The 27,772-nt window shown below is 38.6% G+C and overlaps 2 protein-coding genes across 3 annotated transcripts in view; one reads left to right on the forward strand and one right to left on the reverse strand.

The window, feature by feature from the left end:
- Nucleotides 1-2,235: 2,235 nt before the first annotated feature.
- On the forward strand, nucleotides 2,236-15,796 carry LOC103999856 (E3 ubiquitin-protein ligase RSL1). Its single transcript, XM_009421736.3, has 3 exons — nucleotides 2,236-3,090; nucleotides 11,092-11,873; nucleotides 15,405-15,796. Exons 1-3 carry the CDS (start codon nucleotides 2,329-2,331, stop codon nucleotides 15,610-15,612), a joined length of 1,752 nt encoding a protein of 583 aa, XP_009420011.3. The 5' UTR covers nucleotides 2,236-2,328; the 3' UTR covers nucleotides 15,613-15,796.
- A 1,568-nt stretch (nucleotides 15,797-17,364) lies between these two features.
- LOC135651696 (uncharacterized) overlaps nucleotides 17,365-27,772 on the reverse strand; it is a 28,845-nt gene continuing 18,437 nt past the window's right edge. The window contains exons 7-8 of one of the 2 annotated variants that reach the window (XM_065172012.1): nucleotides 19,388-19,531; nucleotides 17,365-17,973 (exon numbers count right to left, since the gene is read on the reverse strand). In XM_065172012.1, the coding sequence (XP_065028084.1) occupies nucleotides 17,797-17,973; nucleotides 19,388-19,531 (321 nt within the window). In that variant the 3' untranslated portion in view covers nucleotides 17,365-17,796. The remainder of the gene's footprint in view (nucleotides 17,974-19,387; nucleotides 19,532-27,772) is intronic. The other variant, XM_065172013.1, reaches the window with a different exon arrangement.

Consider the following 27,772-nt stretch of genomic DNA (forward strand, 5'->3'; position numbering starts at 1 on the left):
TCATATTTTTAAAATATAAACATATTATTTATGCTAGCATATAGTTTAAAGTATATGTGGTATGTTAGTTATAGTTGAAAGTACGTGAGACTCAAGCACAATAAAATTAAAGGTTGACAAATATAAAATATCTATCTTCTTTCACCTCCTCGAAATCAATTATATCAGTACTCATGAGGGCACCAAAGCTATTGAGATTGTCACGGCGACGTAGATACTAGAGACAATCTGCATGTCCTATGGGAAGCCCAATACCATAGATAACTAATGCAGAGATAATAGAGACAATCTGTATAGACTTAAGTGGCACAAGATTCACTAACTTAGTAGGACCAATATCACATACAACTAAAATAAGAATTGCCTATGACACAATTGGCACAGAAGTAATTAGCCTAGAAAAGCCACGGAAACAAAAATAGTGGAGGGGATCTCCATCGACATAGGCGAGATAGAAAGTAGGAGCTATTGGCTGCTTCGGGACCCATTTAGTTGTGTGTTTACTACGGGTTTTCATTCATGATGTAGCCTAACAATATAGTCTTTTAGCATCATTAAGGGAAAAGTATAGGACATAAGAAAGATTTGAAGTAGTAGAAACATCTACGCACACTAGTACAAATCCAATACTCTCCTTAGAATTGGTGAGCTGGTCTATAGAAAAAATAGCTTTCTAATGTCGCTAGCAATAATGCTGACAAATTTAGAAGTTCACATAAAAAAAATGTTGAATATTTTACTCAAATTAGAATAGTAAAAAATTTGATATTCTTTAGTTGAAAATCATATTTTCAGGATCGAAGAATGAGGAGCTTGTTCTAAATATACCACAAGTCAGATTCAAGCATCCTAGAAAGATCATCTTAGTCTCTAAAGTGAAAAATAAAGAAACCAACATTCATAGAGAAAATTTTCAAGGAACTGAATGACTTCTAGAATGCAGGTACCCGAATCTTGATTGTGAGGAAGGACATATGATAGTCGACAAAACGATCAATTAGAGAAGTCTATAATAAAAATATATTTATAATTATTTTTACTTGGGCTTATAAAAAGGTGTAAAAATATTATAATTGAGATTAATCAAAATATGAATCAATGAATTAAGTTTTTTTTTCACTTGTGTATGAGTGTTGTGAGGCCATAATTATTTTCATACTACAACTATCTTTTATTTTTGTTGTTATCATTTAGTTATTATATTTTTCTTCTATCTTTTTATTTCTCTATTATGAAAACATAAATTATTACTATTTATCTTACCTTAGATTTTAGTATTAGAGCTTTTGATTTAGTCAAGATGTTATATTATCAAGGTTGATCTATATTTCGATTATATAAACTCGAGGAGATTTTCTATGTAGGGGAAGTATATAATGCAGGAGCAATTTGGTTTATCTTTTTATTTAAATAAATTTAATTAACTTAGAGATATTTTAAATTTTATAATAAATTGTCGTATGATAATATATACTCAATAAGGAGAAAAAGTAAGCAAACACAAAAAAAAAAAATGTCTTAATTGAAGATTATCAAAGTCTATCAGTCAAGAATATTATCAATATTATAATTAAGATCAATAAAAAGTAAATAAATATTTTTTTTTTCACCTTGTAGATGAGCTCATAATTATTTTTCCTAAAGTGAGTATGATAATTATCTATTTATTTTTTTTCATTCAATTATTATCTTTTTTCTCCCATTTTATTTCTCTATTATAAAAAAATTCGTTGCTACTCATCCTACATCATTATATAATCTATACAATAAGATTACAAGGTTAAACTCGGTGTAATTTTATTAACGCTTTAAATTGGCAAACTTTTATGATATGAGTCATAAACATCAAGACATAAACTCTTTCCTTATATTGGGGTACATAACACCTTAATCACTAAAAGTTCTACTGCATCGTATTGAATGATCTATTGAAAATATTCAATGTAACGTAGAAGTTAAAATGAGATAAAGATGAGTCATAATTAGTCCCACTTTAGTGAATTTATTTCAGGTATCAAACAATAATCCTCGTGCGATTTGATCCTCTAAATAGATAATATCATAATATTAATTTTATTAAAGGCATATAATCTATAAAGATTTAGTGTCTAATATAATACTCGGATCAGGTGTTAAGTCAACTACAAATAAATACTTAAAGACGAGTCAATACTTTCCACTCGTTCAATACGGTCGGTCGAGATTAAAGCCCGTACAAAGCCGAAACAGAAGCAAGAATAGAGAGCAGAAAGGGCGGAAGACCCCTCGCACGCACGTCTACTTCTCTTCTACGCTCGCACGAGTCGCGAAGGAACATGACATAGTGACATGAGCGAGGCGGACGACCTCGACATCCTCGTCTCCAGCCAACACCGGAAGCTCATGGCCGCCGCCGCCGCGGAGTCCGACCTCGAATTCGCCTTTCGCCTACAGATGGAGGAGGCCATGACCGCCTCCCTCGCCCTCCATCCCTCCCATCGCCCCTCTTCCTCCCGCCCCTCCTCCTCCACCGCCGCCGCCGCCACCTCCTCCTCCGCCTTGCCGCCGATCATCGCTGCATCTGCCGGTGGTAAAGTAGACGACGACGACGAAGGCCTCGCCCAAGTCATGCGCCTGCAGGCCCTCGAGCTAGAGCGCTTCCACCTAGAGAGAAAGGACAACGACCGGTGCCAGGAAGAGCTCCGCCGCATCGCCGACGATCTCCGCCGCTGCGCCCACGACGAGCGCTTCGCCCGCGAGATCCTCGAGATGCCCGAGGACGAGTGGGAGGAGTATGGCGACGAGTTCGAGCGACCGATTGAGGCGGCCCGCATCGTGGACGAGCCCACCTTCCGCCTCTATTTCAAGGGCATGGCCAGCCGGGTCCTCGTCAAGGACGCCTGGGTCCACCTCGCCGCGATTGGGGTTGCCGTTTGCGATCACAAAGACAATCCGGTGCTGAAGATCCAGAAACCGGTGCCGGTCTCGGCCGCTGGGACTTGTCGCGAGGTTTTGGAGGCGAAAGCGCTGGTCGAGGGCCTGAACGCGGTCATCTCGTTGGGCATCAAGAGGCTTCGCGTGTTCTGCGACTACAGGACGCTCTACAATCATGTGAGTTTGTTGCTTCGTTGGATTCTATGCTCCGCCTAGCAATTTCATCTTGCCTATAAGAATTAAGAAGATCCCTAATACATTGTTGTTGTTCTAGTTCAGCTTGCTCTTCAGATTGTTAAAATTTTTTGTATTAACTTAGTGGTGGAATTAGGGTTTCCAGAAGTGCCAGTTAACCTTGAGATCATAACTGATGGCTTTCGATTAGGAATTTGAAAACCCTATTTATTTGCATGGTAGTTTAGTTTGTTCGATACTAATTGCAGATATATTTTTTAAAAAATTTTGAAGACGGGTGTAGAAATCTTCCCTTACATCAAGGTTAGGTAACAAGAACAAATCGGAGGGTCATTCCACTTTTGAGAGCATTTTGGTCGTTGAAAATACTGAGCTAGTAGTATGCAACCTTATTGCATTTTAGGTAAATATGAGAAAGCCTATGACGGTGGGACTAGTAGCAACAATTTGCAACCTTATTGCTTTTTCGGTAAATATGAGAAAGCCTATGACGTGGGATGAGTAGCAACAATTTGCAACCTTATTGCTTTTTTGATAAATATGAGAAAGCCTATGAAGCAGGACGAGTAGCAACAATTTGCAACCTTATTGCTTTTTCGATAAATATGATAAAACCTATGAAGTAGGACAAGTATCAATGGATTTTTTTTAAGATAGAAAGAGAGATAATAAAGGATAATAACTTAAATAACTACGAGACTTGTTTTGGCTCAAAGAGGAGACTCCGATCTCCCCATGTGTTGCATGTGGACAATGGAATTTTCCATCGGAAAAAACAAATGTGGTCTTATACTACCACTTACACACAAGGTGGAAAAAGAATTCATTCATTGATTCATCTTCTAATTGATCTTCACTACGATGTTCTAGTCCTTTTTATAGGCCCAACTACAAACAAGAATAAAAAAAATAAAAAAATAAAAAATTACAATTGTATCTAATCAAATATACAATATGTTTTTTCCTTTGAAGAAGATAATATTTTTAATTTGATTTGAAGGTTAATCTTTTTTATGATAGTACTGATTGATAGACTTTTATAATCTTTATAGAGATGAATCTTTAAGATCCTCAATCAAGATCTATAATCTTCAATCAATAATGTTAGTGAATAAAAGTACCGTGGCTGATGAGTCAACACGGTTAGGTCAGCGGGCCGACGTCGGGAACTCCTGGTGGAATGAGTAGGAAGATGAGGTGGCTACGCCTCTTGAGCGTCTCGGGCGAGGGTCGGACTGGCGGGGTCGATTGAGTCCTCGTGAGTGGGTGGGGGTTGACGCTCCAAGTCCTGCCGACTTGAGTGTTGTTTGTGGCGGGTTGAGCCCTCTCGTCCCCGGGGTGGTTGGCTGCTTTTCTTCGCGACGTGGGCGTGCCCTTGGGAAGGGGGTTGCAAACCGGCGTTGGTCGGGATCCGGGCCGACGGGCCACCCTCCTCTACGCACCGGATGACGACTCCGGAGTGAAGACGCCCGCCGCTCGGGGGTGCCCACCTCCCTGCAAAATGGCCTTCGTCGGGTGCTTCCCGACTTTGGTCCCTCCAACGAGCAAGTCAGTTCCGTTTGCTTTCTCTTCCTTCCCCCCCGGCAGGGCATTGGACAGGGGATTTTATACCTGCGTGCAAGGGTTGGTTGCGCCTCGGTTCGGTATGGCCGCTGACTTTCGTGAGGGCGAGACGACTTCTCTGACGAGATGGCGTCTTTGGGGGTGCCTGAGCGGTGTCAGACGGCACCGCCTCGGGCTCTCGGGACGGTCAAGTCGCATAGTGTATCGGTACCGAACCTGACGTGGCGTGCACCTCGCGGTTCTGACGACGTGTGGCATCAGGTTCGCGGCTGATGGCATGTGACGTTGCTGTGATTCATCTAGGGCCAAAATATGCCCTATCAAATAACAAACTTGATTTGTTCCTTTTTTTTTGTCCTTTTTCCTTTCCTTGAGTAGATGTTGCCATGTGGTAACTTATTGATAAGGCATACTTTGGGTCCAGGACACGTCACAACCAATGCCGGGTCAGTAAGGGGAGCACCCCCACACGCTAAGTCAGAATCCGTACCGAGGCATTGTTTGGCATGTCCCATCCCGGAAGCTCGGGGCGGTGTTGTCTGACGCCGTCCCGCGCATCCCGGGACAGCGGCCACATAGTATCGTCTCATCCCTCGAGGATCAGTCGCCACGTCGAACCCGCGTGCGACCGACCCTCGTACAATAATATAAAAGCCCCTGGTCGGCATCCAGCCAAAGGGGGGAGAACGCAAAAAGAGAAGGGAAAAACAACTACTGACTTGCTCGTCGGAGGGGCCAAAGTCGGGAATTACCCGACGAAGGCCATTTTTGCAGGCAAGTGACCACCCGCGAGCCACGAGCGTCTTGACCTGGGAATCGCCATCCAGCGAATGAAGGCGAGCTGCCAACCAGCCCGGGAACAGAGAGACGCTGCTCAACGCAGACGGCGCCCGGACTAAGAAATACTGATCAACACCCCGTCGCGAGGGCCCGGCCTACCTCGGCGTCCAACTTAGGCAGCAGAAGACTCCCAACATCGACTCGTGGACTGAGCCGTGCTGACTCACCAGCCACGGCACATTTGTTCATCAACACTTATGACATATTTAAAATATCTCTAAAATAGTAAAATTTATTCAAATAACATATAAACAAAATTGCTCCTGCATCCATTTATAATTCAAAAATTTCCCCAACAAAATGTGGTTATTTCTAATTACATTATGGACCATCCACAGTGGTTTGGATTCCTCTTGCAAGAACCGAAAAACAGCCAATGAATCATATTCAATATGGATTTTTTGCACACCACTTGCTTTTGCAGCCTTTAGTTCCTCAAAAATAGCCTTCACCTCATACTAGAGTACACATTTGCCCTCTTCATTACCTGCACTCAACAATCAAAGTGTTAACTGTATCATTTCTTAAGACAAAACCGATCCCCTCTTCCTTCTTTAAGTTCCAAGAATCACCACAATTTAATTTAATCCAATCCAAGCTAAGTCGTTCCCACCTAATTCTCAATGATCATACCACTTTATCTCCATCAAATACACAATCATTCATCACTGGATCCATAGAAGCAATAATTTTATAGAATACACCTTTATGATTGGCATTAATACTACTAAAAATAGCATTATTATGGGTCTTTGAAATCCACCAAAGTGCATTGGCAATGAGACTCCTAAGAATCATACCATGTTTCTTGTGATCATCATTTCCTTCAGCCAACCACTTACCATCCTTCCAATAGTTAAAAAAGCAAAAGTGAACGGAACAATTTTGTTCAAACATTTTTCTGATCTCGTTAGAGAACATACAAGTAAAGTTGTTTACAGCGTTCAGCATGAAGCCCACAAAGAGGACATAGTCGATTGCTAATGCCCAGATGATGTGGTCTTTCAGCACTAGGGAGTCGACCAAGCAGCAACTTCTATCAAAATACCTTTTAACTCTAGGAGTGTGCCAAAGTATGTGGCACCAATCCCTATGCACATTTGCCTCATATTCATTGGAATTAAGAAAGGAATAAGTTGATTTAGCAGTAATTATCCCTTTAGGTGATGTCTCGGTATCCATTTATTCTCATCAGGTTCAAGAGGTATGCCAATGAGCATAATTTTTTTTCCTAGGACAGGTCAAAAAAGAAGATCAAGACTTTCATCGTTCCATTGTCCTTGAGAAAACAAATCCGCAACAAATGAAAAATGATGGAATTTGGATTTGATCAGTGTTATCAGTTTGAGATGGTAGATATGGACTTCGATCTTGTAGTGGAGATTAATGACTAAAAGATATCTACTTTCTTTTCTTACTTTAATATCGTATTCTGGGAGTTTTTTGACCACATAATTGGCTGGTATTGTATTTGCTCTCTCAGATGCTGAAACCCTTCTTTTATATATCAGGTTTCCTTCTGCTCATTTTGGAGGGACTCAATATATATTGCATGCTCATGTTATGCTTGCAGATTTTGTCCAGCTGATTTGTTACTATGTTGGGGCAATTGTTCTTCTTATTCTTCTCTTGGCTTGAACAGTAAAGAATTATAGGTGGATAGATAGTTGTATGCTTACTATGAGTTCTCAAAGATATTACATCATACAAAATGTTCAAAAGTCATGGTATGTCAAAGGAATATGAATATAAAATGATATAAAAACTATGACCCTTTTCTGGCATTGCTGCAAAGATTATATATCAAGATAAGAAGGTGATATACTAGTTACTATACTTATAATAAGTTGGTTCCTATAATTCCTCAGAATTGGTTGTCAGTATATTCACAAAGATCTTATTATGGTTTATTGAATTATTTTCTTTCATGTTTACATTTTGTATTCATTTGTATAATCATTTGCAAGGAATGCAATCTCGTCCCAGACCCTGTACCAGTCCCATATCTAACTGGTAAGTACAGCCGGTATTGGTGTATCAGTACATGGTATACTAGCATGTATGGAAGGAATAAGAGGAGTTGGTGAAGGAAGAGGAAATATATGCTGGATGGTAATTGTGATGCAGTGAGTATAATAAGAGTCTATCTGCGATCTAAGCATGAAATCCATATGTCTGGCCTTCCACAATCAGATGGAGTTAAAGAGAGGTAACTAAATGTATACAATATAGGTGCTGGCCAATGGCAGCTACCCAGGACACATTTATGGTTTCATCTTGTTTTCTGCCTCTACTTATATATATGGTATGCTGCTCAGGCTGCATTGGATCCCAAAAAGGCACTATGTTTCCAATGATATTGCTTGTGTATATCTTTTCATTATTAATGAGTACCATGATTACTTTCTCTATCAAGCTATGTTCTCTTGATGTCAGAGAGCATTTTCAGAATTTGCACTATTGTTTGTAGCTAACCTGTCAGTTCATTGTACATGGAGGGGAAACAAATGACCTGCATTATAGATTCATCTGTCAACTTGTTCATTGTTCTTGGACCAATTAGTTTGATGTTCGATTTTAAAATGAGTTTCATGATCAATATCAAAATTTGATAATTATCTGGCATTAGAAAGAAATATGGATATGTCTATGAAGTTCCCTCGAAATAATCAAGGATTTTTTTTCTGATAAAATACATGGACCAGCTGTCCAGTTTAGTAGAATATTCTATCAATCTAAACATTTATGTACTAGAGAAGTTCAAGCTGCAGAACTTGGACTAACAGATGATCTGTAGAATATATATCCTCTTGAACATTATCAAGAACTCACAATGTTTATGATCTTGGTTTACTCTTATCTTCCACTATGACAAATGAAGCACATCATCTTCACCTCATCTATCGACATGTATGCCAAACCAGTTTAGAGTAGATTATGTTTTTCTTCCCCTGATTTCTGCTAAAATTTCTGATATCAGAGCATTCATTCATGATATAAGGTAACAAAGGACTTTGATTTGGTGCAACTTGGTTGAAATTTATTAAAAGCTTGAACTTCATATGAAATCTATTTTTGCATACTCAAAATTTTGAAAATGAAACCACTGGGGGAGTTCATCCAGCAACACAACTTCACTTGAGCATTCTAGTTGAATCTGATGTGTCCAATGGGCATTTTGATGTTACACTGAGCTTTTGGAGCATACTATTACTAGGGTCATTCTTATTCACAGGCAAGAAAGGATTCTATTCCTGTGAAAATCAGGATTATTGTCTTCTTGTGAAAGTAAACATAATCTAGAAACTTTTGCTCAAGATTATAGTTTTGACTTGCTTATGACAATTTTATTCATTTGAACTTTTGAACCGTGAAAGGTGTTAGTTCTATAAGAATAACTTATATGTATATTTGATGTCTGAGTTCATGCTACAACATGGGTAGGTTGAGCCATATTAGAAATCAACCCCAAACTGATCTCAGCGTAAGGCTTTCCCAACACTAATCTAATCCAAATTCTGGTTGGGTTAAGGTTGTTCTGTGTTGGATTGGGTTACTTAAGTTGTATACAAGTAAAATACATGAGGTTCAGTTTTAAATATAAAGATTCTATCAAATAATATTTTTTAAAAATGTAATATGACTTATTTTGTAGATACAGGCAGTGTTTAGGTTTGGATTGGACAGTGATTTAAAAATCACTAGGCGCCAAGGTCCAAAAACGCCCGAGGCGCTCGTCCGAGCGAAGCAAGACACTAAAATATAAAAATATATAATATAATTAATAAATATAATTAATAAATATAATTATTTAAATAAAATATGATATTAAATTAAGAAAATATGATATAATTAAATTCAAGGTACGCAATATCGTACCGTACCGAAGTTTCAATGTTCGCTCGGTACGGTATGATATTGTATACCGAGCGATATACCGTTCGGTATACCACTCGGTATATATATATATATATATATATATATATATATATAATTTGACGACGTCGTCTCGTTTATATTTATATATATATAAATTAATAAATATATGTTATATATAAAAAAGATTATAAATATTTATATATTTTTTTTTATAAAAGGCGACGTCTTTTCCTTCTCCTACGCGGGGCGACATCACCCCGTGTGTATATATATATATATAAATATATATATATATATATATATTTTTTTTTTTTTTTTTTTTCGTCCGCTGACAGGCGGTCGGTGTACCGATCAGTTGATGAACTGGTACGTACCGCCCATACCAGGCGGTATTATTCGAAATTGCATACCTTGATCATATTAACAAAAAGTCTCAAAATTCAAAACAATAACAATAATTTTAAATAAATAAAAAATTGAGTAATAAATCAAAATAATATATTATTAATCTAATAAATAAAAATACTGTTACTACTTACTAGTATATAGTTAACAATATACTATTAATATATTGTTAACAGTAGACTATCGAGTCGATGTGAGATGAGTGAATAAGAGTAAGATAGCAGCAGCGAGCAGCGGGAGCAGCGACAATGGCAAGCATGGGCGAGCAGCGATAGTGGCAGCGACAGCGGTAGCAAGAGCGCAACGTAAGAGTAAGACCAATGCTGTTGACTGAGAGCAGCGGCAGCAGTAGTAGCAAGCAACGGCAGTGAGAGCGGGAGCGGCGAGCAGCAATAGTAGCGCCGAGCAGCGACAATGGCAACAACGAGCAGTGATAGTGGTAGCGGTGAGCAACAACAATGGCAATGGCAGCGAAGAGCAGCGACAGCGGAGAGAGGCAACGACAGTGGAGAGAGGCAGCAACAGCGGAGAGGAAATGTTGGTAGCAGAATCGCGAGCAGGGTTAGGGTTGGGGAAGTTGCAAGAGGGATACTGGGAGGCTAATATCGGTGCTTTAGTTGGTTCGATTGAACGAACTAAAGCATCGGAACGAACTAAAGCACCAGGGTCACTTGGTTTAACCCAGGCGCTCGCCCGAGCCCAAGCGCCGGGCGCTTCGGGCGAGCGCCCAAGCGACGTCTCTTTGAAGCGCGCTTCTTGGACATGAAGCAAGGCGCTCGGGCCTCACCTCGCCTCGCCTCACCCGAGCGACTAGGCGAGTGCCCGAGCGCCTATTGAAATCGCTGGGATGGGATAGATTAAGTTCGCATTGGGTGTGGGTTGATTTTCACTGCGAGTTCAAGATCAAGCCTATCTAACCCCAATTGATGCTGGCTTGAGATTTTCTTTAATCAACATTCAACAACATGAACTAAACACCATCCTGATGAATGATTGTGTAGGTTGATGGTATGTGTTTTCAACCATACCAAGTTGATATAAACCCAGTACACTATGCTGTAGTTCAGGTCCTCCAACTATTACATTTTGTAATCCTAGCCCAATCTGCATTGAGTTGCTTTTATCCTTGTCAATCTGCATTGTTTCATATATGTGTCATTTTTCCATATGCTCATTTCAACCCATTTGGATGTTCACAAATTATTAATAGGGTAACTGTTTGATTGTTTTCCTAACAAAAGGATCATATCATATCCCCTTTCCATCATTTCATGTAATGTCTGGTCTCATTTACAGGTTAAAGGTATATGGGGCATTAAAAAGATTAAACTTGCCAACATGATCAATCAAGTCCACATGCTCCAGAGAAAATTTGAAAAATGCCAAATATTTTTGCTGCCACGTTGCCGTGTCAGATTTGCATTCAGATTAGCAAGGGATGTCTTAGACTCTCAGCTGTCCAAGAATGTGGACCTAGTTGGCCTCAAAGCTCTGAGGGAGACATGCAATATCTGTTTGGAAGTTAACGATTCTTCTGAAATGTTTGCTGTGGATGGTTGTTTGCACAGGTTTTGTTTCTCCTGTATGAAACAGCATGTCGAAGTTAAACTGCATCATGGAATACTACCTGGTTGTCCACAAGATGGCTGCGAAGTGAAGCTTGATACAGAAGGTGCTAGGAAATTTTTACCACCTAGATTACTAGAAATTATGGGTCAGCGTCTAAAGGAGGCATCAATACCTGCAACTGAAAGAGTTTACTGCCCATACCCTAGGTGCTCAGCTCTGATGTCAAGAAGTGAAGCAATTTGCCCTCAGTTGGAGTCTTCTTTTAAGAAAGTGAATGTTGATGCATCTGGATTAAGGAAATGTAGCAAATGCAATGGTTCTTTTTGCATTAGGTGTAAGGTTCCTTGGCATGAGAGACTATCATGCTCTGACTTCAAGAGGTTAAATCCACATCTCCATCCAGAAGAGACAAAGTTACAATCCCTTGCAAAGCAAAAGTTATGGCGCCAGTGTGTTAAGTGCAACCACATGATTGAACTGACAGAAGGTTGTTTTCACATGACATGCAGGTAATATTTTGTTCCGTGTCTCTTTACACATAATTTCTAGGCTGTTTACTATTGGACCTATGTTGTTTTCGATATGCTGATTTCTCATGGACTTTGATTTCTTATTTTATTTGTATATTTTTCATTTTGTTGTCTGGTTTATTTTTGTTGTTCATTATATTAATAAAATGGTTACTTAGAATTTGTAACATGAAAATTTTTGCACACAAGCTGCTATTTGTCAAATAGATCAATCAAATTCTTAATGTGTCCTACCAACCATAGGACTTAAGAGAAAACCTAAATATAGAATGAGATGGTAACTAATGAAGAGAGGATTACTGTTACACAACTAGTGCAATTGTAATTCTAAGTTGGTGAGTTATTTCAGGGTGAATATTTCATGATTCATAACCAACAGTTGCCACTGGACTCAAAAAGAGAAAAAAAACTTCTTGACATGAATGTGTCAGCTTTGGTGTTTGTGATTTTTATGTTCTAACAGCTCAATGTGAAGGGCTGACCTTGGTATAATGGTAAGGTCTATCTGGTACACCAAGTTCATGTCACAGAACCAGTCTCTCTATATTTAGATAATATAGAAAGAAGACTATGTATATTGACACTCTCTAGACTCTGCATTGACAGGAGCCTAGTGCACTGAGTATGCCCTTTTGTACAGTTTAATAAGAAGTCTACGATTAGAAGTATAAGATCTACAGTTCAGGTTGCCCAGAGATTAATTCATTCTTAACGGTTCATTCAATTACACCAGCTATGGTGCATTGTCCATCTAGCTGAACATGTGGAGGCATGATAGAGTGTCTCATCACTGTATACTTCTATGTCATTGTGGTGTTTGCTGAAACAAAAACGAAGCTTAAGTGATTGTCTGTTCAGAGTGGCAGAAGTACCTGTTGGAGCTGATGGAAAATAAATAATATTGAAATGACAACCAAAATAAGGAGTACGAGTTCTCCGCCAATGCAAGGTTTGAGTGTCAATATACACAACCTTACCTCTTTAACCACCTTGATAATTCTAGTCCAAAATATATCCTTATTATTGGACCAAGACTCATGGTCATTGAAATGGCATAACCATGGTGGAAATTTTCTGACTTGGAAGCTTGATGCAGAAGGATTTGTTCTAATTTCATCAATGCAAGGTTCTAATTTCCTAGATGGTTTAATCAAATAAGTATGAAATATAATATGATTTAGACTCAAAGAAGAGTTGGGATTATAAGAAAAAGCACTCAGTTATTTTATGTAAAACGGCCAATGTCGAAATATCTCTTAAATCTAATGACAGATCTTCAGAAAGACAAATGGTGTCTGTAGTTTTATTTGGAAATCTTGTCCATGAGATAGTTAATTCATGATGAACTAAATTATACTAGATTACTAATGACTTCATTTAAAAGCTGTTGAACTAACTTATATGTAGGTCATTGACATAGCAGGTCTCATATATTTGAAACAGCAATCTAACTGTTTTTTACCAACCAAACAGCAGAAAAGCAAATGGAAAGAACACGAGTTTCTGATCCAATAGAATAAATTTCATTCTCAGGTAACCTTGAGTAGCTCAAGTAGCCTTGTTCTTGATGATTCATCCCTGAATATAGCACATGCTAATCTGACAGAAGTCACCTTCTGTGGTTTATGCTCTATATCTGACTGCATATTTGATGGATGATTGTATCATCTTGTATGTTCTGCTTTTATCAAATTATTCTATACTGGTTGGTTAATTAGTAGTGCAATGGAACCTTACATCAAGAATCAGTACCAGTTTTTTTTTACTTGTAAGGACTTTGGACCTTTCTGGTATTAGCTTTGTTGTTCTGCTGCGAGTTACATAAAAGAGAATGATGGTATCTCTTTCTCTGCATTTTAAGGCTCACTTTGTTTTCTCTTCCCTTTTCATCTTTGAGTGCAAATAAAAACAAAATTAAAATAGTCTTAGATGAATTTATTTTGGGATAATGATAGTTAAGGTTTAAAACCTCAATCTAATATTGGTTTCAACACCTTGTCAAACTCATACAAAAGAGGTATATCAGACTGCTATACCGACTTATATCACCCTCACCAAAGCATAGATAAAAAATACTGATTGGCATTGATATATATGGTCCAATTTTGATCCTTGATCTGAAGGGCAAATACTGATCGGTACTACATACCAATCTTACCCATATTTTGAGATCTTGGTAATAATAGTAGTTGTGTTATTTGGGTTTATAGTGCGCTATGTGCTTTTGTCCTATACTGAGTATATAGAGTCAGTGAATAAGCATTTCTCTTTTACAGTTTCATTCTGTTTTATCCTCCACAGAACTTAGACTCATTATTTTTTAGTTTGTCTTGTTTTTTCATCGATTAAATACATAATCATTCATCTCCTTTTCTAGAGAAAAGAAATGGCATCCTCTTTGGTGTCTGCTTAGGTTGAAGAAAAGACGCATTACATTATGATCCTGAGGTTCTCAGAGCCTGGTGCAAATTATAACTCTAGAATTGGAATAGTTTCTTGACATAATGATATGGTTTAATGCACAAATTATCATGTAATGGTTCAGGGGTTTGTTGATACCTCCTTGGCATGATAATGCCTTGATTCATATCGTTTGGTGTGCTCCTGTGTAGGTCAAGACTGGCCAAAAAGTGGTCTAACCATATTTGGCACCTGTGTCATAGATTGGGATGCATGTTTTGCTCATCTTTTGCACAGTGCATCTTGACTCATGCCAACATGTGTCATTCATCATGGCAATTGGTCATATGGGCATAACATGAGATGCCTTTCCATTCCACTGTTGTGTTTTGCATAAGAAAATTGCAAACATTAGGTGTTTGATGGGCTATCTAAATTTACTTACAATTAACCTATGAATATTTTGGCAACATTACTGTTTGTTCTTTTGTAAGCTCATGTTTTAGTGAATTGAAAATTATTTCTATTATCTTATCAATCTACAGAAATAGAGTAGTGCCAATAATGTCTGCTCCAGCACATGCTCTTCTTGAAAGATGTATCTTTATGATCCATCTAATTCAATGGTCAATGCTGCCTTTTATTTCTTGATTCTTCTATTTGGTTAAGCCTTCCAAGAGATTTTCAATCCGCCTCTGTAATAGTGGTAGCTAACTCAAGTTGGCTGCATCTACCGAAAAGAGAATACTGAAAATGACTCGTGGCCTGATGGACTGCTAACTGAAATGTTTTTGAGCTATAAAAGGAAAAGACATTGTTTGTCGATAATGACTCTCTGGACTCCTAGGTTGATGGAGGTCCGAGTTTGAGATAATAATGGTTTGACCAACATTTTGGTTAAGAGAGGATCAGACTATAACAATGGTTTTATTTTAAAATTCCTCATTTCAATTTTTTTCTTTGAACCATGTGATTTTGTCAATGTTCTTTGAATAGTGTTTTCTTCAGACTCTAATCCACCCTAGTGCATGCCCATTGACATTATATATCTAATTCTAACATCATAACACTTTGTTCAATGAGGATAATTCATAATATATGAATATGCAGGTGTGGATACGAATTTTGTTACACCTGTGGGGCTGAATGGAAGAACAAAACCCAAACATGTAAGTGCCCATTGTTCGAGTATGAATCTGATGAGGATTCAGAATTGGACGATGATGAAGATGGAGACGAGGATTATGAGGAGGATGAGGACTACGATGATTCCGATTACGACGATGACTATTATGGGAATTACAGGCGCCTGTTTTAGGGCTAACACTTTTGCATTGCTCTGTCACTTATGGTTTAATCTCTTTTATTTACACTGTTCTTGGGATCTGCACTTAAAAAACTCTTGCACTTTCAAGGATTTCTTTAATGTCGTAGGCTTATAGGAATGAACAACTTGGCATAGACGTGACTTCTAATGTTGATGCCTAATGCTTTGCTTTGGATCTCTCATGTGCATCTCACCCTAGCAGCATTACCAATTAGCACATCGTTACACAGGCATAAATACTTTTTACGGTTTAAATTGTTTGTGCAGCAAAAAGATGCCACGGTTTCCCTACACGTCCGGAGTTTTCTGATGATTTAGCTTCCTGATGTAGCTGCCAGGGTACGTTAGGAAACTGCTACTCTGTCGAAACTTGAAGGGTTGTGGTTTGAAGGTTGTAAGTTGGGCTTATGTTTCTCTTCATTGTTTTATGAACAGTTGTGAGTCAGCTCTTTCTCGTTTTACCATCTACTTGCAGCTTAGTATGAATATGATATGTATGATATGGTAGATATATCAATTTAATTGCATATGATTAAGGGTCTTTACACTACAAATAGGAGCCTATTCAGATGCTAATCTTTACAAGTCTGGTCACTTCACGACATCTCCACCAAGAACTCCAAATTAGCACATTCGATTTGAGCTTTAAAGGCAACATGATTAACAAAAACTAGGTTAGGTCGATTCAACTTGTTATATTGGGTTGACGATCAAAATTGTTCTTGATACATACAATATATAAGGAGAATTATACAGCTGAGATTTAAATGAAACGAAGGATTCTTCGAGGAGATAAATACCAAGTGCTATGAGCACAAATTTTGTAAATAATCGATCAAGGTATAGATAAATAAATAAATAAATACTCAAAAGCTCAATCTTTAATTTTGTGCATCAGAGGAGCATAGTCCATCATGCCTTGACAGTGCAGTCTCTATTTGTGATGAAGGAATCCATTTGATGAGCGCCATGACTTGAGACTAAACATAGACAACATGAGTTATGAGGTAAAAGTGTGGGTTTTGTTCATCCCACTCTATTTTCATATAATTACTTCAACCTAAATGTATCTGCTATCTATTTCGTATTTTATAGGAACTATTTGCTCTAGAAGAACAGATTGGTAATGTAAACACGGACCATTCCATCAATTGGAGATTAGCCATCTTGAGGTAGCTAAACAGGATAAAATAGCTTTTATCCTTGAGAATCATACAAAGACACAGATTATCTCCCAAGAGGATAAAATAGTGGACATGATTGACATGCTTGTTGCCTTAAGACATGGCTACCGATTAAGAATGTATGCCCAAATCTGCAAGGCTTCTGCACTGGAAGATTCTTTGGTGGAACAATAAATTGTGTCTTGGTGATTACATTGATCAGGATACATTTCTTATTTTTTATTAAATATTAAAAAAATTATTACATTACATAACGTACAAAATGTTTACACGTGGACTCATGCAATAATGCACTATTAATCAATCGAATATCTCGATAGAGAATATATTTCTTAGTTAATCCCATGAATTTGTAAATAATTTTTTTCACAATTTTTAAGTAAATTTCATTAAAGGATGGAGCTCACAGAGAGCTAAAAACCACATGAATGCAAGTCACTTGATATAAGATGTGGCCAGTGAAGAAATAGTCTCTTAGCAGCAACTCTCCTTTTGATGTTAAAAGATTCAGTCACATATGCTGAGACGTGAGATGAGTTTCTGAAGCTTACAGAGCTGATAAGGAACTGAAACCAGTTAGTAATTGACTGTAATCAAGATATCTGTTACAGAAGTTGGGAGTTACCCATTATGACATGCAGGAAAGAGACAAGCCCAGCAATTACAGATAGAAAAATTAAGAAGAAAAAGAAAACAACTAAGCTGGATTCTCTCCAGCCTCCAAAGAACCGTGTATGAGGAACACAAATTCATGTCACATAATCCAAAAGGCCATCGACTATACACATTAACACATGATTTTCCCGATATTTACATGTTCCGTACATGTATATTCACTCACTGTGGTAAACTGGGGTGCTGAATTGCAGACACACAACAACAGGTTAATTTGAAACTTCAGGCTGAGGAATCTTGCGAAATGATGCATGATATGCTTGGATAGACTTGCCTTATCCAACTTAACATGCACAAAGTGAAACTTTTAGCAGATTCACTGGTACGAGAAGGAAAGCCATTCATGTTCTAGTGCTTCACTTGCTGTCGGTCTTCTCCTAGGGTTTATTTGGAGTAAATAAGAAAGGAAATCAATAAATTTAGCATCAGAAGATTGCAGTTGATGCGACAGTGAGGACTTTTCTGGTATTAAGTACTCCACTTGGTCTCCTTCCTGTAAAAAGGTGGCAATAAAAAGAGAATTATGATTTTTTGAGAGTAAATTAGAGTTTCCTTTTCGAATAAAAAAAATGAGACCTTACATCTACTCAGAATTTTTATCAGTTAACTGTAGTCTCTTGAGCAGCAAGTATAATTTAGGCTGATGATGATTTTTAAGTTCATCATTTGCAAACACTCGTGCAGCGGTGCAAAGATCTTAGATCTAAACAATATCTTCCATAGCTTCTATAAGCAGATGCCTCATTCAGCATGTTGACAGTTGAAATGGCACCAAAACACCAGACCAAACAAGTTAATATGTTGCATAAAGTGCCTGGTGTATTTACAGAACAATTATAATCAATCAGGCAGTTGGGGAACATTGATCAACTTGTGGCTGTTGGTATGATGTTATTGTAAGAAGATAAAAGTGTTCTGAGAAAAATCCACAAGATGGACCATATAAAATCTGGTATTTAAAGCTTACACAGGTTTCCTCTACCAATACTATGCAAGTTGAACCAGACATGAAGACCCTAACCGTTTCGGATTCTCCCCTTAAGGAAGACTTTATTCAACTTTTGAGTGTATAAAAAATGAAAAAGATCCTCTGATTAGACGAATTTGGAGAATCAATATTCCCTTGTAGTAAATACAAAAATGAGAGATTTCTGTAACTATGCTATATGTGCTTCCAAGTTAGATAATTTTCTTTGTTCATCATCTTTCCAATATCATTATTCATCCAAGATGAGAATTTATGAACCTAATCACATTGGTCATCCTTTTAAGTCATATTTGATCTTTGATATCAGCTATTTTCTTTGTCTTTTTCTTTAAATTATGTTTCAGTGACTTCCCAAAAACTAATAGAAAATTCTAACTAATACTGTTCACTAAGCAACTTGAGTTAACACAACGAATACGATGGAACATACTGATGTATATAGGGTTCAGCTACTTTGCGTCCCTTTATCTCCATTCCACATATATTGCAATTCCACCAGGAGAGTTAAAACTATAATAAGCCAAAAACTAGTGTTTTACTTTATGTGATTCTTATCTTCATAATATGTAATAAGGTTTTGAAGACTGGTATTATTACTCATACCCCACTATCGGACAAAAAAGAAGTTTAATATTTTATTACTGGATGGTACGACTAACACTTGATACACCAATATACTAAGTATGACACTGGACTGGTATGCAGAATTGGTATATCGTAGGACTTTTAAGTTGGAGCCATGATTATGGCAGGTATAACCTACAGTAGAATTTCTAGTGGCTTACCAAAGGACATTTCTTAAAGATCCCATAAATGTTCTAGTGGCTTACTAAGGGCCATCTTTTAAGGATCCTATACAGCTTACAGTAACAAGTTAGAAAAAGAATGATCAAGTGATAGACATGAGAGAGACACAAACCTCATTTCTGTGATAAAGATCATAGTTTACAGTGAAGAAGTTGCTTGTTTCCTGACCTAGTGCAAGCATCTCCTCATCAATTGGACCAAGGATACCAATCATACGGGCAAGTATCACGGCCACCGAGTCATTTGGAAATAACACCTGATGTAGGACAGAAATTCTAGATCATGCATGATTCTATATACACTAATAAGGTCCTAGCATGAAAAATAGTTAAATGTTCCAAAGCATCTCACAAAAAGCAACAAGTTTCTTTCAAGACATGCTTAAGAAATCATATTTTTCAGTTTCTTCATATTAAGCAAACTTATGAGACAACGGAAAACAAGGAAAATGTTAGTATTTTGCATCAAGGATTGCGTTACTGATGGGCATTGCCCGGTAAGAGCGGTACAGACCAATCAGAGAGAATAATAGTACGTGGACTGCTCTCTATCGGGCGGTAACAGTGCCTTAACCCTATATTAGGCAATACGAGATCTGTACCAGGCAGTAATGGTCGGATTTCGACCGTTACCGATCAAAGGTTGAGATTACCCTATTTCAAACGGTCAATTTAACCATTTAAGGCTCAAAAAAAGATTTTTGAACCCCTTACTCCCCCTCTTTTAACTCATTTCACTTAATCTCTTAAATTCAAACATTTTTTCACTCACATCTCTCTCTTATTCTCACATTTTCACTCTCCTAAACTTAACAAAGCGATGATTTATGGATCGGATCAAATTTAGAAGACTAATTTGAGAGGATTAAGAGGAAGAATACTCTAATCAAGAGGTATATATTCTTTTTCTAGATTTTTATTGATTTATGAGATGATTAAGCCTATTCTATGTGATGTATGACTTAATGTCTAATATGTTGTTTGATATGTTTTTGATAAGAGAATAGTATTAATTAGGGAGTAATTAAGGTCTTTAATATTGTGATTAACGTGTTTAATATTGATTTTTTTGAAATTAAGGATTGGATCATATGTTTGTGATGGTATAATAAGTTTAATTAGGTTTTAATTAAGTTTTTTAATACTACAAAAAGTGATTTTAATAATGTTTTAATCGAAATTTGATTTATAGGTCAACTCGATGTCTTTATACCTATTAGGGTGTTTGATATATTTATAACGATGAAAAAGAACTAATTATGAATTAATTAACTATGTTAATACTGTGATTAATGTGTTTAATTACGATGATATCCAAATTTGATCCATATTGGGTCAATTAAATATCTTTAATACCTATTAGAGTGTTTGACATGTTTATAGTATTAAAAGAGAAATAATTAATGGGTAATTAATTATGTTAATAATGTGATTAGTGTATCTAATGATGATTTCATCGTTATTTGATCTATATTAGATCAAAATTACGTAAAATAAAGCTAATTAGGTTTTAATTAAGTTTTTTAATGCTGCAATTAATGGTTTTAATGATGATTTAATCAAAATTTGATCAATATTAGGTTAATTCAATGTCTTTAATACCTATTAGGGTATTTGACTTGTTTATAGTGGTGAATGAGGACTAATTAGGGTTTAATTAACTATGTTAATACTGTGATTGGTGGTTTTAATGATGATTTAATGATATTGAGTCAATTCTACGTAATTAATGCACCTTGTTAAGGTTCATTATAACATTACATATAATTACACTTTGTTATTTTAAATCAAGAGTAATCGTAACTTGCTTATTTGATTTAAATTTGATAAAAACATGACACCAAAGGAATAGGCACATGATGACACTTGGGATCATACCCAAAAGATGAACAGGAACCATCATTATTGATAGTGCATTTATTGTGACTACGTCGACAAGGGTGGAGGAATCATTTGTAGGAAGATGCATTTGGCTTGCAGGTATCTCAATGTTGCAAAATGCAAGAAGGTTCCAACGGAGGTTCGCAAATCATTTCAAAATAAGTTACAACATGTAAGAGAAGATACAATGAAAAAAGAAGGCAAGAGTTGAGGGAAAATACTATAGGGTTATGCAGAAACCAGTTTATGATGACTATAAGGGTCGCGGCGATAAAATTGACCCGGATCTCAGAGCTAGTATTCGTGCATTATTGGAGCATCAATATATGTACGAGGAAGCAATGAGACATTAATGACCTACTCACAATAGGAGCATGGCGGTGGCAGTGGATCTGCATTACAAGGAATCCAGAGGTTGACCAGCATGAGGTAACCAACTGCCCCTCCCTAGTTAAGTCGAATTGATAGCATGAGGTAGAGTGGAATCCGTGGTTTTATGAGAAGACTTAGCAGGAGGTTCACACTAGATATTACTAATGTTGATCTGCAAGCTTGTCCTCCATAAATAGTGAAATAGACACGGATTGACGATGCATATACAAAAGAAAAGAGGCAAGATATTAGGAAGGCAATTGCAAAATGGTTCACCTTCCACAGGATTTCAACAAACACAACCCAAAGTCCATATTATTATAGCATAGTCTCCTCAATTCAAAAGTCTGGCACGGGAATCCAACCTCCCAACACCGAGGGAGACCCATGACGTGTATTTAAATGGGGAGGTGGTAGAACTAAAAGATTAGATCAAATTCTTCAAGAGGCAATGGGATGAATATGGGGTGGCACTTATATGTGACAGTTGGATAGAACTAACAAGAATGACTATCATCAATTTTCTTGTTTATTGCAATAGACGGGTCGTGTTTTATAAGTCCAGATTCAAGATGCAAACTATATTAAAAATTTAATGGACACCGTAGTAGAGATCGAACCATAATACACTGTCCAGATAGTCACTGACAATGGAGTCAATTTCAAGAAGGTCGGTTTACAATTGATGGAAAAAAAGAAAACATTGTTTTGGACTCCATGTGCAGCTCATTGCATGGATCTAATATTGAAGGATATTAGCGAGCTACTATTAATCAATAAGTGTGTAGCTTGAGTACAGTCGATTACAAAGTTTATATATAATCATCATTGGGTCCACTCTTTAATGCAAAAGTATATAAATGATAAGATACTCAAGCTTAGAGTCATTCGGTTTGCTACAAATTTCATTGCCTTAAAGTCAATATAGCAAAAGAGGCAAGGCCTCAAGGCAATGGTCACCTTACAGGAATAGTTCGAATCCAGGTATTCGAGATCGAGTGATGGAAAGATAGAAAAGACCATTCTTTCTTCTAGATTTTAGGAGACCGTGAATGAAATCATAATAGGTGTGGAACCACTTCACGTAAGGTCAATATGGACAAGCGTCTATAAATGTCTTATCTGCGGCATATGCTGATTATAGCAAGAGAGGAGGTTAATAAAGCATTCAAAGATGATTTTACGGTTGACCAATACTTACAGATCATCAATTGTAGGATTGAAGTTCATATGGACCAAGATAAATTCAGGTAAGTTCATAATGCAGGTAAATTCATATTCAGTGTAATTTAATTCATAATTTTTTAATGTATAAAAAATTCCTACTAACAAAATTATGTCTTGTAGCATATTATCTAAACCCGGTAATTCAATTTCAGTATAGTCTTGGAACGCGATCAGATTTATTGTCGGCACTAAGAAATGTTATATATTGACTCTTGTCAAACACTACTGATGCAACTGATGCTATTATAGAGGGTCAATTGATTCGAGAAATAATTGATTCATTCTCCGATGTTATAGCTATATCGTGTCGTTACAATAAACTATATTTAATATTAATTATTTGTTATGCTAATAAAGTCTTATTTATATTTTTTTGTAGTTGAGTGGTGGCTATAATTTGGAGGGGATGCACCAAATTTAAGAAAAGTTGTCGTCCGTGTACTTTCACAAACGACAACATCTAGTTGTTGCGAACATAATTGGTTAACATTCGCATTGATTCACATGAAGGTCCGCAACAAACTATCATATAGACGATTGGAGAAATTGATATATGTCCACTTTAACATATGACTAAAGTTATGATGTGCCGAGCTAGACAAAGAGCCACATAGGAAATAGAGGTTGATCCTATTGACCTCCAATTCTACAACGAAAATTCAGAGCCGATGTTAGAGTGGGTTAAAGCGACAAAAAACCAAGAGGAGGATCCTCCACTTGATGAGGCGAGAGATCCTTAACGTCCTTTACGTTTTATCATCGAGACAATAGAAGAAGAGGAAACACATCCCCAACAGGAGGAAAATCCCCCTCGATTAGAATGTTGCAAAAGGAACTGAACAAGATCGAGTCAAACTGTTCTAGGAACTAGAGATACCCAATCGTCATAATCGTCCACCTAGCATACAAAGGCAAAGGAAAAGGGGAAGGCGGTGGCATCAGTTGCACTATAAGAAAGAATCGAGTCGGGCGACGAGATACCTTCGCAATCACATTCAACAACCCGCTTAGTTTAGAGACATGGCTACAACATGGATAGCAATGCCTCGATCGATGATGGCGACAGTGCCAAGGAGTCAATGGTCTCATCTAACACAATTTGAGGGTGGTGTATTGTCACGGACTTAGCTGGTTTTGCCTAAGTCGTGCGGCACCCTTGCGTGTTCGTCCGCAAAGGTCAGCCTCCCCAAAACCTCTCATGGTCCGTTGACCTACAAAAGAGAAAACAGGTTAGAGAAAACGCCTCACTCAAGATCCACAAGCAAACATTTCTGAAAACACTTCATAGCCAATGCAAATTACAAATAGACTATACAAGCTCTGAACGGTTGCACAACAAAGGGTCAAAATGGTCCACTACAGACCGATTATCTCTCACAAGTGTTCACATGACACAACCTTTATTTACAAGCCTAAAACGGCCACCAAACCCAACTAAAATGTGGCTATTAAGCCTTCGACCGTCCCTCTACATGCTGTGCAAAGCATGAACAAACCAAAAGACACGGACATACATAAGCATTACATCAAACATCATGTTTAGAAATTTATCTGTGACATTCTCTCCCGCTTTTTCCTTCGACGTCCTCGTCGAAGCCTTTGCCAACACTGCAACTCCTCACCTTTGTTGAGTCTTCAATCTTTTGCTTCAGCTGTAATGCGCCTCTTTGCTCCTAGCTGCTCTCTGTTGTTGTTGATGAGTAGTTGAACTTTTGATTCGCCATGTTGCTTCAACTCGCCAATGACTCTGACTCTAGTGTGGGGTTGGCTGAGTTGTGTTGATCCCTGTTGGTTCCTACGGATCCTTCAGATGAAGGAAAAGACCATCCTTACTATGCGCCAATCTCTCAAATGTCTCATGCTGCTTGAACTCGATGGATGCTTGTTGGAGCTTTAACGAGCATCGCCTCATAAACTTTTGAAGTTTTGGGTCCTACCTTCACCAAATTTGCCCATCGACTCTTCTTTCACTTTGTTGTCACTTCTAAGTAGATTCGCATCACTTCCGCTTTCGATTGGAATTCTGTTGGGAAAAGAAACGGATAATCTACTCTCAGTAGCACTGATCACCATTGGTGAGGATTTGACAACTATTATCTTCCATTATCTTCGAAGGGTCTTTGAACCTCTCCAGAGCTCCTCTGCTGGATAGATAAGAGAATTGGGGTACTCGGTTTCACCTATTCTCTTAAGAGTTGAGAAGGAAAATGTTACTTGACTTCGCCCGCCTCCTCGAGGGTTGTACTCCATGCATCGAGCTGGTTACTGATCTTCGCCTGCTCTTTGTCACACTTCTGAAGCACTTGAAGTGTTTGCACTCCTTGCGTTGAGTTAGCTACTGTGATTCACCTTTTCAATGCCATCGAACTTCTGGAATGCAGGAAGTTTTCACCCCAACTTGGAGTAAGTATCTAATAGTTTTGGTCGCCTCTGGGATTGTATCGTCTTCTCCATCAACCCTGCCGCCTACTCCACTGAGTAGCAAAGGCACAACACCGCGTACTGTTCCACCACGAACTGTTCGTGTGTATTGTATTGCCACGAACTGTTCCACCACGATCTGCTGCACCATGTCGCCTTCTAGTGACATCTCCATTACATTCTGATCCTTATGGGATGAACTTGGTTTGTGATCCCTCCATGTGTGGCCTCTACCAACACATCACAGGGCCTCTTCCACCTTCAATTGTGTTCGCTCCTTTGGCAATCAACCTTCGTCCCCCCCGCTCTCGGGTTACACCTGGACAAAGCACCGCTCTAGGACAGTCCGTCGCCTAGTAGTTTTTGAAGTCCACCGACTTCGCTGAAATTAGTGCACCATTGTCTGGATCCTAGGCCTCTGCCCCAACCAGCACAATCTTCGCTGCGCATCGCTTCCTTCATGACAACTTGAATGGCAACACTGTGGCATATTCTTCAAGAGTACCCGCCTCCGCGTCCTTTTGCCCCGTGCCAAGGCTTTCTAAACCCAACTTCGCCTCCGCAAGTTGAGTCACCTTAGTTCCTCCATCAAATGCTTCTCCGAGATAAGGTACATGTACCCAGAAGCTCCCTTCGTCTTTGGCACCATGCAAGCTGAGTCTACTCCATCGGAATGAAGGACTCATGGAACGACATGATCCCGCTCTTGCCTCTGCAAGAGTTCATGTCCTTGACCTCTGTCCAAGGAAAACTCTGTGCCTCTGCTCCATGTTTCATCCTCTATGTCAGCTCCCTTCATGCGGCTTGGGTACTTTGCCAAGTTACACCCAAGTTGCTCCGCTCGTTTTGCATTGAGTTGATGGTGGCCCTCGAGCCCACCATTCCATGGGTAAGCCCTCCATTGAGTCCGATCTCCATATCGACTCTAAGTGTGCCTTCATTTATGTTGCCTTAGGTCGTTCCCCCACTTGATCTCGCAATGCACCCACCAATACTTTCTCTCAAGTGAGATCATGCGACGACTCCTCGTCGCTCGCTCGGTCCATTGAGCTTCGTGGAGTTGTTGTTTTTGAGGTACTCCTCAACATGTGCGGTCCGTTGCACATGATTATCCATTTAGAGAGCCGAGACTTATCCCTCATGGATATATATCCCGTTGGAGCGACATCTATCTTCGTTTCTTTCCCTATGAAAGTTTTGGAGACCACCATCCCCTTGGACTACTCCGACTTGCTGAACAAACCGTGCAATGTTCTGTCTTCTGCAAACGCACTTGCTAGATTGCGACTCCACGTCAATACAGTCCCCGCTGCACCACTCAAGGCCTAGCAACATGATGAACTTGCTGCACACTTCAGCCTCCTACGGACATATCATTCTCGTGCCGAAGAGAAAGTTCCAATGCTCCATGGCGTCGAGATTCGGTCGCCTTAGAATGACCACAAACATTCCATCGTCCGTATATAAGCCCTTGCATGAGTACCGAATTCTTCGAGTTAGCAATTCCCCTCACCTTTGTGAGCTTTGCACAACTCTTTCGATCACTGAGCAATCCATTCCACATTGCATGGTCTCATCCGTTACCAAGCGCCTCGCTTGCCTTGAACACCATCAAGTATAGTTGTCAACGTTGAGCCGTAACTCAAACTCAGCTATCCCAACCTTTGTGCGCTACGCATTTTTCCAAGCTTGCTAGTTCTTGTGGTGCCTCTTACGCGAAGGGTTGGCCATTCCTCTGAATATCAATCTCAAATGCCCACTCTTTTGAGCGACTCCTTTTCCCTATATCTCCATGCTCGTTTTCCCCCAAACGGTTGCACGTGCTGGCTGCCCTCAACGCAACCCCGCAAGGCCCTCTACATTTACATGCTAAGTGTTTCTATGAGTGCTTGTCCCACTCTGCCACCATGTGTCACGGACTTAACTGGTTTTGCCTAAGTCGTGCGGCACCCTTGCTTGTTCGTCCGCAAAGGTCAGTCTCCCCAAAACCTCCCATGGTCCCTTGACCTACAAAAGAGAAAATAGGTTAAAGAAAGCGCCTCACTCGGGATCCACAAGTAAACATTTCCGAAAAAACTTCATAGCCAATGTAAATTACAAACAGACTTTACAAGCTCTGAACGGTTGCACAACAAAGGATCAAAATGGTTCACTACAGATCGATTATCTCTCACAAGTGTCCACATGACACAACCTTTATTTACAAGCCTAAAACGATCATCAAACCCAACTAAAATAAGGCTGTTAAGCCTTCGACCATCCCTCTACATGCTGTGCAAAGCATGAACATACCAAAAGACACGGACATACATAAGCATTACATCAAACATCCTGTTTAGAATTTTGTTTATGACACTATAGAGGAAGGTGGGGAAGAAGAGGGTGGCGATAGTAGAGGAAACTTCGAACAAAGGTAGTGGCGGCAAAGGAAGCTTCAGACAAAGGTGACAGTGGCAAAGGGAGATTCAGACGAAGGCGTCGACAGTAGAGGGAACTTCGACCATCCCACCAAACCCAACTAAAATGAGGCTGTTAAGTCTTCGACCGTCCCTCTACATGTTGTGCAAAGCATGAACAAACCAAAAGACACAGACATA

This window comes from Musa acuminata, chromosome BXJ3-10, assembly GCF_036884655.1.
Source record: "Musa acuminata AAA Group cultivar baxijiao chromosome BXJ3-10, Cavendish_Baxijiao_AAA, whole genome shotgun sequence".
Lineage (NCBI taxonomy): Eukaryota > Viridiplantae > Streptophyta > Magnoliopsida > Zingiberales > Musaceae > Musa > Musa acuminata.

Bases quoted from the DNA above. Each gene is read 5' to 3' on its own strand.
- LOC103999856 (XM_009421736.3), top strand. From the start codon at position 2,329: ATGAGCGAGGCGGACGACCTCGACATCCTCGTCTCCAGCCAACACCGG. The intron at 3,091-11,091 runs GTGAGTTTGTTG...TCTCATTTACAG, and splicing joins ACAGGACGCTCTACAATCAT to GTTAAAGGTATATGGGGCAT. The intron at 11,874-15,404 runs GTAATATTTTGT...ATGAATATGCAG, and splicing joins TGTTTTCACATGACATGCAG to GTGTGGATACGAATTTTGTT.